Here is a 13,434-nt window from a genome sequence, read left to right as displayed (position 1 = left end):
ACTATTTGGTGCCAAATCAGTTCGGGAGTGAAATCACTGTCGCTGCTGCTGCCCCCCGGGGTCGTCGATCCCATCCCATCGATTGCACACTGCCCGTGTCTGTGTGTGTGTGTTGAATGTCTATTCCGTTCCATCGTCGTTAGAGTATCGTATGTCAAACGCGTTCCCGATCAAGTGCCAGCAACCGTTGACGTTGCGAACCAGTTTTCCAGATCATACTGCTGCCCCTTATCCAGCAGACTCCCACTTCAAACGCACACACACACACATGCAGGCACGTGTACTAATTAATGCTGCGTGATCCTTGGGTCAAACAGTGGTATGGTGCTGGGGATGGAGGCAGAATAAAAACACGGCCCCGATGAACCGTGCGCGTCCATTTGGGAAATATCATTATGGGGACCACTTTACCAGTCGTGGACACTCCGAGAGCAGCGGACAGTCAATGTCGGAGCAAATTACTGCCGATGAGTCATGCTCGCGACTGGCGGTCGCTCGCCAGCTGCCAGAATTGCCAACAAGTTCGCAATGAGCAGGATGAAAGTAAAAGTTTCATCAGCTTCTCTCCCGGGTGAGGGCCCAAAAAAAGCCTTTTCTGGTGGCCCTCGGCGCCGGCCCGATCGGTAAACAATCATTCGCGCGATCGCGCGGAGGACATTAATAAGAGGATTAGCTGCCCAGCAGGTCAAACCCGAACGGAGAGAACCCGAAACGACCGAGTCTAAAGTCTAAGCCCCGTTTGATCGCCGACCGCACGCCCGATTAGTTCGGGCGCACTCGACCGTATTTCGGGACGAAAAACATTCAAATGCCAGCCCGGCCCGGCCCGCCAGGTGGCAATGGCCAAAATGGCAGGGACACGACAGGCAGCACGAACTCCCCGCGTCGGGTGTCGATTTCTTCTAAAGCTAAATTATCTCAAGGTAACCGAACCCGGGGCCGACCGAAATTGATTTGTTTTTTTTTTTCGCAGGAAACTTAATCGAACTGCTGCTGCCCGAAAGATGTCAGTAAAAACCAAATTGAAATCTAGCGACTGGACGATGCGCGATGCGTAGCGAAGACAGACCGACCCGGCACCCGTAAATGACTCCAAACACAAACACTCGAGACTCTGAACATGATGCAACCTGCGTCGGAGAGAGTGGTGGATTCTTGCCGTGCTACGTAAAAAAAAATGTCCACGCCAAAGCAAGCAAAGATTCGAAATAATTTCGATAATTGACCGTTTAAAGGGACCTCCCCCTCTTCCATTCAAATTGACATAAACTACAAACAGCACAAATAGCCGCCGGCTACTTCGATTGCGCGCACTATAGGAAGCACGACCACACCAGCGTCCACGGGTCCAGAGGTCTGCTGCAGTCAGGGGGTTCAAAAGTGTCAGTGAGAATCCCGTGCCGACGTCCGTTGGCCCCGTGTGTTAATGCGGGTGCGTGCGGCGCGTATGCCGGTGCCGGGGACCCACCAATGTGACCCACCGCCATGTGTCCGTCCGGTTGCGCAACACTATGATCATGCACCGATTGATCGTTGCAGGCGATGCATTTCGCAAAATGAAACACCACCGCGTACGCGTGCACGTCCAGAGAGAGAGAGAGAGAGAGAGAGAGAGAAAGAGAGCACGAACCGTGCACGAAATGCAACGAGAGGAAAACGGTCTCAAAAGTCCGTGGCGTCGGTCCGTATCTCTCGAAAGCACCGTTCGTGGTGCGTGGAATGCGTCTAACGCATGCAGTCGTCGTCTGTAGTGTCTGACCTGCCTCTGACGAGGGGGTGGGGGGGAGGGGTAGCTCAACTAACCAAGGCAGCTTCACTTCTACCTCTTCTTCGTCTTTTTCTACTTCTTGTATTCCGCCACCATCCAGTACCCTCAAGGCTTAATCTAACGCTGCAGAAAAAAAGAGGGAGAGGAGGGAAGGGGGAGAGCAAAACCGCACCCATCGCCGCAACGTTTGCTGACTCAGGTGTCGCGCACACCAGCGCAAACGCAATAGCGGACCTCGCCGCGGTGCGGTGCTCATCGATACTCGAAGCTAATTACCATCAAGCGAAAATTGAATTCGCGATCCAGCGGGAGGGGGAGGGGGACTGAGGGGTCAATAGGCTCTCCAAAATCGCCCCTGGAGTAGTTCCATTCTGGAGTGGTACCTGACCTTTGCTGGAGGCTGTCGGGATAACGTGGCTGTTAACATGGCGGCCGGTCGATCGGAGCATACTGGAGCATACCTGCCCAAAATGGGAAGATCGTTCTTCGCTTCGTTCATCGGCACCATCCGTCGAGCACGAACAGTCCGTCCTGTTCTGGTCCAACTGTGGTCACTACTTCCAGCTCTCCCACCTCCTCCTCCTCCTCCCCGTACGCAATGCCACGGGGTGCCGAAGGTGGGCCTTTAGCCATGAATTGTTGCAGATGAAAGTGAAAGGACCGTAGCAGCAGCCACCCCGAGAGACACCGACCACGACGACGACGCCCGGGACCAGAACCACGATGCTACAGAGCGGCGCAGCGCAGCGCAGGGACGGTCGCCACCTAATCGCGTCGCCGTCGCCGTCGTCGTCGCCGCAGCTGCGACCGTCTGGACGGACGAAACGACCAGCAGAAGCATGCGAACGCACGCACCGAGTGCGTTTAGTGTTGCCAGTGCCAGTGGATGTGGAAACCGAAAAGGGTCCAAAAAGAAAACTGTCTGCCACCATGACTGTCCTCCAGACGGCGAGCAGCAAACGGTCTGCCTCCTCGGGGGTCCCGGAGACATTACACACACACACACCCTAGCTTCCTTCATGTTGGCACCTCCATTTCACTTCGCTTCTCGCGTTGCTCGTTGACTATCGTGTTTATTGCTGCCAGATCCCCTCTCTCTCTCTGTTAGGATCTCTCCCTCTCTTCTCAAAAGAGACACACACACACACACACACACACGCACCGCGATACGAACGGATTGTCCGTGCGAAAGTGGTGCATTTGATATGCGTTTTATTTGCTTAAATTAGCGTTTTATAACCTCACAACTTGCACCGAGTTCGTGATGCTATAAATCAGTAGTCGTAGTAGTAGTAGTAGTAGTAGTAGTAGTAGTAATAGTAGTAAAGCAGCGCTTTGTGGCCACCAATTGGTGTTGTTGTGCAATAAAGAGCGATCGAGATCGAACTGGCCTGGCCTGCTGCTGCTGCTGCTGCTGCTGCTGGTACCGGTGGCAATTGGAAACATGCATTTTTGTCGCCCCCTTTTCGGCAAGCGGTGGCCACTTCAGCGAACTCGTAAACATCCCACTATCCCTGAACCGGACCGTGCATGGCAAGGGGGGGGGGGGGTTAGGTTAAATGGTGTTTGATCCTGAATTGATGCGGCTGGTTCGGAGAGGTAAATGTATGCGAAGTGCTGTAATGCGTGGGGTTGATGGGGATTAGGATTTTATGGCTTTTTGTCGTTGGCCACCGCGGCTCGTTGGCCACCGCGAACCGAGCAGCTCCGTCTATTCTGGTTTCTGTGTAGCGATCAGGCTTTGATCATGATCGACATTGGTAGTCAAATTGGAAGTCCTCCAGCCTTACTAATATTACAGCGATTATGACAGTCGTTCCATTAATCATCTGTTCTTCCGAAAAAAAAAACAAAACACCAAAAATCTCATTCCCACCCGCCCGGTAATTAGGTCTCGTAAATTAGATGCATTCCGTTTGTTCGCTGGACTAATAATAACATTGCCATTGCCAACCACCATCACCGGGCATCGTAACCGGAGTTCCGAGAGTCAACACATCACATCACATCACGACATTAACCCTGAGCGGAAGTGCACAGCAACGCGAGGCAGCAACCAGGGCCTGAGGCTTGTTACGAGAGCGATGTCGATGTGGTGCAAGGCCACAAAAGGGGGCCCCATACGAGATGATTTACCATTAGGTGGGCCCAACGTCGATCGATGTGACAAATTGTTTGAATTTCTGCCACGGTCGTTGGACATGAGATCTGAGAAGCTCGAGATGTAAAAGCAATCCTCAACTCCTGACCTCGATCTCCGTGATCGTCCGGCACCTTACGCTGTAAAACTATACGTCTTTAGGACACCAGATACCAGGTGAATTTGAACCGCCGCAAACCACGCTCACCATCCCCTTGAATCCGGGATCGTGGACATTACGCAGTCGGTTTGGGGTGTATCGATTTGGACATTTTGTTACAATTTCACTCGGACACAATGTTTGGGACGTCAACGTTGAACCACCCGGCTGGCGGCAAACATGGCATGAAATTAATCAAAGTCTTGCTCCAAGCAAACCTGCCAGCCGTGCACCCAGACCACACTCCGTGACCGTTCCTGCGAACGACCGAAAAAAAACAGTAAAACCTGTCTAATTTCGATTCCAGGTGGACACATTGCACTGGGTGTCTGCAGGAGATCCGAGTGCTGCGTACGATCTACGCGACCTACTGCTTCTTATGCAATGCGTTCTGGCTTGGCTCCCCATTGGCTGGACCATTCGGGCGAGAGAAGAGAGTTCCACGGTGATCCTGATCACCTAATCATGCAGTCACTATGGGCTTTCTGTTGCCATTGGTACACCCAAGGGACACATTCGGTGACCGGAGTTCGGAGTGGAGCGCAAAAGGGCCAAAGATTGACCCAATTTTGACCCACCAATAATCCCACCAGAGAGTGCCCCCTCGAGGACGCTCGAGGGCATTGCTGCTGACGACTGTTCCGAGGCATGTTAATGACTGTGCGTACCCTTAAATGGTGCAGTAGGGCCCGGCCTGGGATTGAATGTGTCTTTTCCAAATGCTTCGCAGCATGTGTGTGTGTGTGTGTGTGTAGGGCATTGGCTCCATGGACATGGATGGCATCCAAAAGCGTCGGTCGGACAAGCGGGCAAGGGACAAATATTTGACGGACATTCTTATTCGGTGCGTTATACAAATGCGTTTGAAGATGAAGGGGTGCGGATTTACAGTATGCAAAACAATTTTATACATCGCTGCAAGCTGAAAGTAAGAAGCTTTTAAGAATACAAAACATAATACTGAGCTGAAAAACAAGGATTTGGACAAGGATGCAACCTTTCTTGCGTGCCATTCTTTGATTACTCGAATGTTTCTACCTTTTTTTTGTTTTTAGGTCTATTTTTTGAAAAATCAAATGCAAAATGAAGAGGAATAAACACATATTCTAACACATATTAGAATCATATTTGAATTTCATTTTTAGTCTAAGAATTTTCATTGCCATTTACATACATTTGAATTAGGTTCAAGGCGATTCTTTGCCTACTGTTCCTAAAATGGTTCTAAAATATGCTTGCTATGTTAAGGCTTCGAAATTCAGATCTAAATAAAACGTAATGGAATTGAGTTTATTTTGAACATCATTTCTAGCATTCAAACACTTTCATGTAAATATCAAGCTGTGAAGAAACAACAAAAAAAATGTTGAAAATTCATTTTGTTTCATTTATAAGACACTCATCTTTGTGCATTTGAAACGCACTATTTGTTGTATTTAAAAAAAAACTCGCTCGCAAAATGCAATCCCAAGCAAACTGACCATCTCCATCACCCTTTCTCTCCCAGAGGCTACTGCAATCCCTTCCCCGCGAAACGATTCGTTCGTTCCGGTTTGGGGCACCGAAAGGACTGTGCAACAGCATCTGATCCAATTGCACGAAATGTATATCAAATATCGCAAGACGACGACCACGACGACGACGACGACGACGACGACGACGACGGCGATCGACCTCCTGAATAAGCTCAGACCTTGTGCTGCGCTCGCTCGCCCTCACCGCCACCGCCGAGTCACCACCAACAACACCCGGGTTCCGTGCACGGGGTGGGGATCGTCCTCAGCGTCGAATCACCCGTTCGATTGACCGTTCGACCTGCAGCAAACGCAGCCTCCGCCTGCTCCGCCTGCTCCGTGTCCCCCGTGCGGTGCAGAAGTTGGTGGGGGGTGGGGGGAACTGATCGCCATTGCACGCGTTCGTGTACGCGATCGCGTTCGTTCGCTTGTTCGCTAGCACACGATTCAGGAAGGATATCTCGAGCGGGCGACGAAACGAGAGCAGCACGAAGCAGCACCACGCCGTGAAAGCGCCGCCGTTCGTTCGTGTGCTCGCGCGCCCAGAACCCTTCTCGTGGTGGTGGTGGTGGTGGGGAGGGGTGGTGACCGGTGGTCGTCTGTGAAAAGTCAAGAAAAGTCCGCACCCTGCTGAGGGGTGATGGTTCGTATCGCGCGTACGCGAGTCACCCCGCACACCGGGAGTAGGGAGCCCGGTCGGTCGGTCGGTGTTCTCGAGGCACCACCGGGGAACGGTGGAGCCTGGGCGTTCCGACGTTCCGACGGCGACAACGACGTTCCGTCGGCGATGGTGACACTTCGCGTGCTATATAAGAGACCGGAGGCATCATGGCGACCATTCAGTAGTAGTGCCCGTGTAGAGTATCGCTCTACGCGCTTATGTAGAGCAGCCCGCTTTTCGTTTGTTGTCAAAGGTCCTACGGTTTTCCTCCTGTCCTGTCCTGTCCTGCCCCGTTGTCGCTGCTGGTACGTGTGACTAGCGCGTAGTGCCTGCCAGGGATTCCTGCCTGCCGCCATCCCCGCCCCGGAGTGTGTCTCTTAATCTCTCTCACTCTCTCTCTCTGGTGTGTCCCCCCGTTTCCCTTTGCCTCGTTCCAGTGTTTAGGATCCCGCGGGTGCGGATTCCGTGATCGCGAATCTAGTGGACATTCTGTGGTGCTCGTGCGTTGGCCGGGGCCCTGTGACAGCTGAACCGACCGATTGAGGCCAGGTGGAATCGATTGTCGAAAAAAAAAACGAAACAAAAAAGTGTGTTTTAGCGCGTCATCATGAAGGTGAGTGGTTGTGCGACGCAAAGGAAGATCTGAAGTGACGTACAAGACAGCAAGTGAGCAAGGAAGTGCCGAAGTAACAGCAAGTGCGACGCAAGGACATGCCCCTTGCGGTGTAAACTAGAGGACTTGTGGTGCTGCTGCTGCAGCAAGAAACTAACGGAACGGTTTTTATCAGTGCGATGAATCCAACGCGAATGCATGCTGGATGCCGTCAGCATTTCAGCATTCGTACTCGAAATTCGGCATGAAAACGGCATCATGGCGGCAGTCGACCTTCAGCCACACCGTACAGGGTCCCTCGACTGGAGCACCCAGCATAAACACTCATACCCGGGACACTCTCGATCACTTCTATTTGATGGGGAGCAGGTTGGACGCATTCTTTTCGGCCACTAAACCGGAGCTAGAGCGCCCGGCGCAACAGCGACCTTACCTTGGCTGACCGTAAATGGAGCCTTGCTTCACTTTCATGGCTAGTTAGGAACGCGCCAGGGTGCCGTTGCGCCGTCACTTCTCGACGGCGATCACGCGACCCGGCAATGATCTAATTGCCTTCGATCGTGCTGAATCGTGCCCCGGCTCGCCTGCTCAATGAAAGCGAGAGCGAGCGCTCTCCGCGTAAAGGTGACCACGGGCACGTTCTCGGATCTCGGGGAAGACGCTCGGGCTTGGGCGGTATCACACACCGGGCACCCAGTGCATGGTGGCTACCATTGCATGAGATGGCCTCGGGGCCCAGCTGGCCGATTGGCAGGCCCCTATTGCAGGGTTATGTAAAAACCGAAGGCAAGATATCACGCGGGCCCGGTGTCCGGCCGCACTGGATACCTCAGAACCTGCTCGCCTTAACCGGGTGCGTTCAACAAAAACACGCCCGGTTTTGCGTTAGAGGCGTCAGGTGAGAGGGCGAGCGCACGAATTGACAGAACGTGTGCAATGGAGTGGTGCGCTCCAGTTCCAGTGGCACCTACCCTGTACCTCGGTACCCTGAAAGTACACTGGAAACCCGTTCCGATAGGGTTTTGCTGGGTGCAAACCCAGATGGTCGTATGGTGCGCGGCAACGCCTCGCGATTTCACGGTTTCCTCATCGAAGGGGGGGACCGTGGCCGTGGGCGACGTCGTGGCCAACGGGAAACGGCTGAATCATGGTTCCTGCGCTTAGTGGCTGCGCACGGTATTGCGCCGTTTTGCGCGAGAAATGATAAACTGTACGCCTTCCTTCAAAAGACCACCATAGCGAGCGCCCGCGTACATCCGGCTCATCCGGGGCGAGCCAAGGTTGGAGAGCAATTTGTGAAACGCCTACAACAGTGCTGACGAAAGCGTTCTAACAGGAACGATGACACGATGGAAAACGAGTCGTTAGGAGTTAAAATGAATTGCTGCAAATTAAATTCGGTTCTAGAATCCTGTAATTAGTTCTTGGATTCTGTAGATTAGGATTTGTCCTGAAGGATGGATAGAAAAAATTAAAGTATTGTAAAATAGTTCACAAAAGACCATGCAGATCGCAGCAGGTTGCTTGATTTTTCCTGCCCTGGTGACTTCAATGCAATAACACTCCTTTAGTACAGCCAAGCAGGCTTAGATTTTTCAAAATGACGTAGAAAAGTTGCTCATTTTGACACACACACACTACTTTGGTCATGATTAGTAGCAAATCTCCGTTAAAAATGAATAAACATGCTCTCCATTACACCGGAATATGACAACGAACCACACGGATTAGACGATTGCCATTCAAAGAGGCTATCGATGATGCAACTCATCATATTTCATCCGACTAACCTGCTCGGTTAACCATGGCATACGGCTAGTCTAAGTGGGTCCCGATAATGAGCACTCGATAAAGAGAGCGAAAAGATAAGATTTCAGCCTCACCGTCAGATTTAATTGGAACCCGCGGCGATCGCCCCGCGATCGTTGGCTCATAATATTTGGCAACCTGCTCTAGTGTCTGACTCTGACACGGGCACACACACACACACACCAGACCAAAGGCCATAAAGGGTGCCGCGTAATTGAATCGTCACTGGAGTTGGAGTGGCGTTCGAGTGTGACATTACGAGTCGCTTATTCAAGCGGCCAGTATTCATACCAGTAGCAGTATCGTACCGCTCCATGCGGTGACTCGTTCTAGCCGTGTGCTCCAATTTGGTCAGACGAGGTGTACGAGGCGAAAACGGGTTCGTTAGCTACCAAACCATGCCGCAAAACCGTCGGCCACAAAACCGTCGATCAATCCGGTAGCAAGCTGATCCGATCAGCTCCGTTTCAGTACAGCAATCGAACCGCTGATCGATTGATCTGAGGGTCTGAGGGTCACACACACAGAACCCATAAACCGTTCTTAAACCGCTAGTCATCATGCACAATATGACGTAACCGAAGGTTACCTGCTACATACCAGCGGTGACCAGGTCAGACTCGGATTACCGTAGAACCGGTTGACGATTCAGCAGGCAGCAGGTGATAGTAGCGCAAAAGTAGAGCTTCGTAACGTAAATCTTCTAGGCGATCCGCGATCGGTGAATCATGAAGTCATTAAAGTGTTTGACGTTCCTTTTCCTTCTCTTCTGTTACGCTTTCGATACGATTCGGGGGGTCAGCTGTTCGCTACAATTCTGATTGTGGCTTGCCTTGCGGCATCGAACCTAGCGAGCCCAGCCCCGGACTGCCCACCGAGCGGCCATGTACATGGGGGATACTCCTACGAAGCGCCATCGGTCCAGCTGTCGGTCGGTAAGGCCATCAACTCGGTGAGCGTGACGCCCGGTTTCTCCTCGTACTCGGTCGATGGTGACGTGAAGTACGCCTCGGTTGGACCCTCGTACAGCTCGTACGAAGCCTCGCCAGCCTACAGCGCGTACGGTTCGTCGGAAGCCGACCTCAAGCTGACCAGCTACGTGCCGGCAGTGAAGACGGTAGCGGCCGCTCCGGCCGTCACCTACGCCAAGACGGCCGGTGTCGTCTACGCGGACAAATCACCGGCAGCCACCTTTGCCTCGGTTGTACCGTCGGGCATCAGCTACAGCAAGACGATCGCGGCCGCACCAGCCTATGTCGCACCGGTGGTCAACAAGGTGTACACCAGCGCTCCGGCCACTACCTACGTCTCGAAGGAGTACCTTCCGGCCGCCGTCAAGACCAGCGAGCTGTCCTACGTAGCCCAGCCGGCCGTCAGCAAGTATGTGGCCGGTCCGGCCGTCGCCTCGTACGTCTCGAGCCCAGCGGTCAGCTACTCGTCGTCCGCTGCCATTCCAGTGGCCAAGGTTGCCAGCTATGCGGCTGCCCCGGTTGCCAAGGTCGCCACTTATGAGGCTGCCCCGGCCGTTGCCTACACTGCTTCCTATGCTCCGGCGGCCAAGGTTGCCGCGTACACTCCAGCCGCTACCTACGCCAGCTACAGTCCTGCCGTCAAGGTTGCCTCGTATGCTCCGGCTGCCAGCTATGCCAGCTACAGCCCGGCCACCACCTACTCCAGCTACGCACCGGCCGCTACCTACTCCAGCTACGCGCCGGCCGCTAAGATTGTCTCGTACAGCCCGGCCGTCACCAGCTATGCTGCCTATGCTCCGGCTGCTAAGGTCGCCTATGCTGCCCCGGCTGCCAGCTATGCCAGCTCGTATGCTACCACCTCCAAGCTGGCCTATGCCGCTCCAGCTGTTACCAAGACTGTCGTGTCGGCCGCTCCAGCAGTCGCCACTTACTCCTATGCTGCTCCAGCGGTCACCAAGTATGCCGCGACTCCAGCTGTGGCTTCGTACTCGTATGCTGCTCCGGCCGTCACCAAGTACGCTGCCGCTGGTCCTGCCGTGGCCTCGTACTCCTATGCTGCCCCGACCGTCACCAAGTACGCCGCTGCCCCGGCTGTATCGACGGCGTACGTGTCCAGCCCAACCGTCACCAAGTACAGCACCGGTGCCGCCGTGAGTGGCTACGTGGCGCCTTACTCCGCTGCCGCCTATGCCCCAGCCGTTAGCAAGTACGTCTCGACACCGGCCGTATCCTCGTACTACGCTACCCCCGCTGTGTCGAAGGTCGTTGCCACTCCGGCCGTATCGTCGTACTACGCCACACCCGCCGTCTCGAAGGTCGTTTCGTCCCCAGCCAGCTATGCTTCGTACGCTAGTGTGCCGGCCACATACTCCGCGGGATACGTAGCAGCCCCAGCCGTTGCTAAGGTAGCCACCGCCAGCTATGGACCGGCCGTCGCTACCTACAGCTCCGGTGCCGCCGTCTCTAGCTATAGCCACGGATCGGACTACTCGTCCTACTCCGTAGCGCCGGCTGTTTCTAAGGTGGTCGCTACTCCGGCCGTCGCTGCATACAGCGCTGGACCAGCCTATTCTGCGTACTCCGTAGCGCCAGCCGTCTCGAAGGTCGTCGCCACGCCGGCCGTCGCTGCATACAGCGCGGTTCCGGCCGTCTCCAAGGTCTACTCGACTCCGGCCGTTGCTGCCTACAGTGCTGGCCCAGCCTACTCGACCTACTCCGCTGCCCCGGTCGTTTCCAAGGTGTACTCGACTCCTGCCGTTGCTGCGTACAGTGCCGGCCCGGCTTACTCAGGATACTCGGCTGGTCCTGCCATCACCAACTACGCCACGGGCTCGGCCGCCATCGCTGGCTATGCCACGACAGGATCCTCCCACGGATACTACGCTGCTGGTCCAGCGGTGAGCAGTGCTCACTATGGTGGATTCCGTTACGCGGCTGCCGCTCCGGCCCTTACCACTGCCTACACTGCACCGGCCACCGTCGTCAAGACCGTTGCCCCGGCCACCGTCGTCAAGACGGTCGCCGAGAAGTACGTGGAACACTACGTAAGTACAATCGAGCCTGCACGATCGACAAACGAATACAACCGCTTAATCGTTGATCTTTTCTTCCACCATCCCATTTTCCAGGATGATAACGCACGTTATGCCTTCGAGTATGGCGTCAACGATCCGCTGACCGGTGATATCAAGCACCAGAAGGAGGAGCGCGACGGTGATGTCGTGCGCGGTCAGTACTCGCTGGTTGAGCCGGACGGTAATGTGCGCACCGTCGACTACTACGCCGACTGGGCCACCGGATTCCATGCCACCGTGACCAACAGCCGGGATCAGGTGCACGCCACCAAGGTGCTCGGCAAGCGTGACACCGTGAAGGCGTAAGGTGGACCATTTTCCATCTAGCAATTCTACAAACATACGTCCTCCTTCCCCCAAACACATAAACGCACACACAAACAAACACATTCCTGCCACACATCCGCCCCCGGACCAGGACGACTGTGTACCGTCCGATCGATCGATCTCGGTTTGAACATCCGGACGCCGTGACACTTGAGTTATTGTTAATATTTGATTTTCATTTTTTTTTTTACATTAATAATGCGTCAACGCCAACGCTAAACGCTCTCCTGCTCATCTTCATCCCCTGTGGTCCTCTGTGGCTGTGTGTGTCGCGTGGGCTCATCCGCACTCCAACCCGTACCATTCCATTGGCACCACCGGCTCCACGGTGTGCGCTGTATTTTTCATTTATTTTGTGTTATTAATGTTTATTTATTTGGTGGTAGCCATGCACGTGGTGGTGAGTAGGAGGAGCAGATCGTAGCATGTAACGTGACACACGCAGGCACGCCGAGATCACGAGACGAGTTCGCTCACTCCGAACTTCCCTTTCATCACGCATTAACACGTGTGCAGGAATGCACCATCAGTAGCACGTGATGCTGATGCTGCTGCGCGTAGGAGTGACTGGATTCGTTTGCGTTGCAAAATGCGTGCGCCACGTGTGTTTCTGTTGTGTATACCGTTATTCCTTTCGGACACCAGATCAGTCGCTGTAAATATAAACCAACCAACCTGTACCCTTGTTTTGTGACCAACCAATTCCCACAATCCCGGGCCCCCCCCCGCTCTTTTGGACCTTTTCGTTCTTCCCCAATGATTTCTCATGCTGGATTCACCTAAATTCGCCACTGACCATCACGCCAGGACACTTTTGAAACGAACAACAACAACAAAAGGCAACATAAAAAGGGTGAAGAAACCGCAAACCCGTTCGCTCAGTGGCTCAGTGTTGGCAAAGTGCGCCAGTGCCCATGTTATATCTTTGTGATAGAAGTGTCATACAAATAAATGTATTTTTATTATCCGTGTTTCCGCTTTTCCCTGGTGTTTGCCGGCAAACCGGTGCGCTGCGCACCGTGCCTTCTTCCATTAATCCATGAGCGTAATCCGGTATGCAAGAGTGCCTCCGTGCTGCCAGTATGTGTTACTTAACCACCAATGGCTGGGGGTGATGCGAGATAGCATCATGCAACTGGCGATTTCCGGGCTTTCCAGCGATGATGACATAAACATATCTTATTTATCACCCAGCGGCGCAATTTATTCATGCACTTGCTTCTCTCGATCGTCGTCTCTAGAGCTACAAACTAGGGCTGGAGAGATACTATTTGCTGCTCTAATGAGGCCATCGAAAGTGATGCCATCTTACACTGCGTTATCGTTTCCGGCGATGTATTACCCTACTTCACTAGATCTTGTTTCTCATGGTGATATTTTGCACAGTTTGAATAAT

At 53.6% G+C, this 13,434-nt stretch overlaps 1 protein-coding gene across 2 annotated transcripts; it reads left to right on the top strand.

Annotated features, from left to right (window-relative positions):
- Nucleotides 1–6,426: 6,426 nt before the first annotated feature.
- Nucleotides 6,427–13,009, top strand: LOC125953851 (paternally-expressed gene 3 protein). 2 transcript variants are annotated; one of them, XM_049683651.1, is made up of 4 exons: nucleotides 6,427–6,548; nucleotides 6,681–6,856; nucleotides 9,468–11,681; nucleotides 11,766–13,009. In XM_049683651.1, exons 2-4 carry the CDS (start codon nucleotides 6,851–6,853, stop codon nucleotides 12,015–12,017), a joined length of 2,472 nt encoding a protein of 823 aa, XP_049539608.1. In that variant the 5' UTR covers nucleotides 6,427–6,548; nucleotides 6,681–6,850; the 3' UTR covers nucleotides 12,018–13,009. The 2 variants fall into 2 exon arrangements, with proteins under 2 accessions (XP_049539608.1, XP_049539607.1); XM_049683650.1 differs by having other exon boundaries at nucleotides 6,437–6,548; nucleotides 6,688–6,856.
- Nucleotides 13,010–13,434: the final 425 nt, after the last annotated feature.

The sequence above is a fragment of the Anopheles darlingi genome, chromosome 3 (assembly GCF_943734745.1).
Source record: "Anopheles darlingi chromosome 3, idAnoDarlMG_H_01, whole genome shotgun sequence".
NCBI classification, from domain to species: domain Eukaryota; kingdom Metazoa; phylum Arthropoda; class Insecta; order Diptera; family Culicidae; genus Anopheles; species Anopheles darlingi.
The sequence above is the reverse complement of the archived record's forward strand: the minus strand, read 5'-3'. Positions and strand labels throughout refer to the sequence as shown.

What these genes read in the sequence shown, in the direction of transcription:
- LOC125953851 (XM_049683651.1), top strand. An exon ending in AGAAGTACGTGGAACACTAC is followed by an intron (nt 11,682 to 11,765) that starts GTAAGTACAATC and finishes CCCATTTTCCAG; the next exon opens with GATGATAACGCACGTTATGC.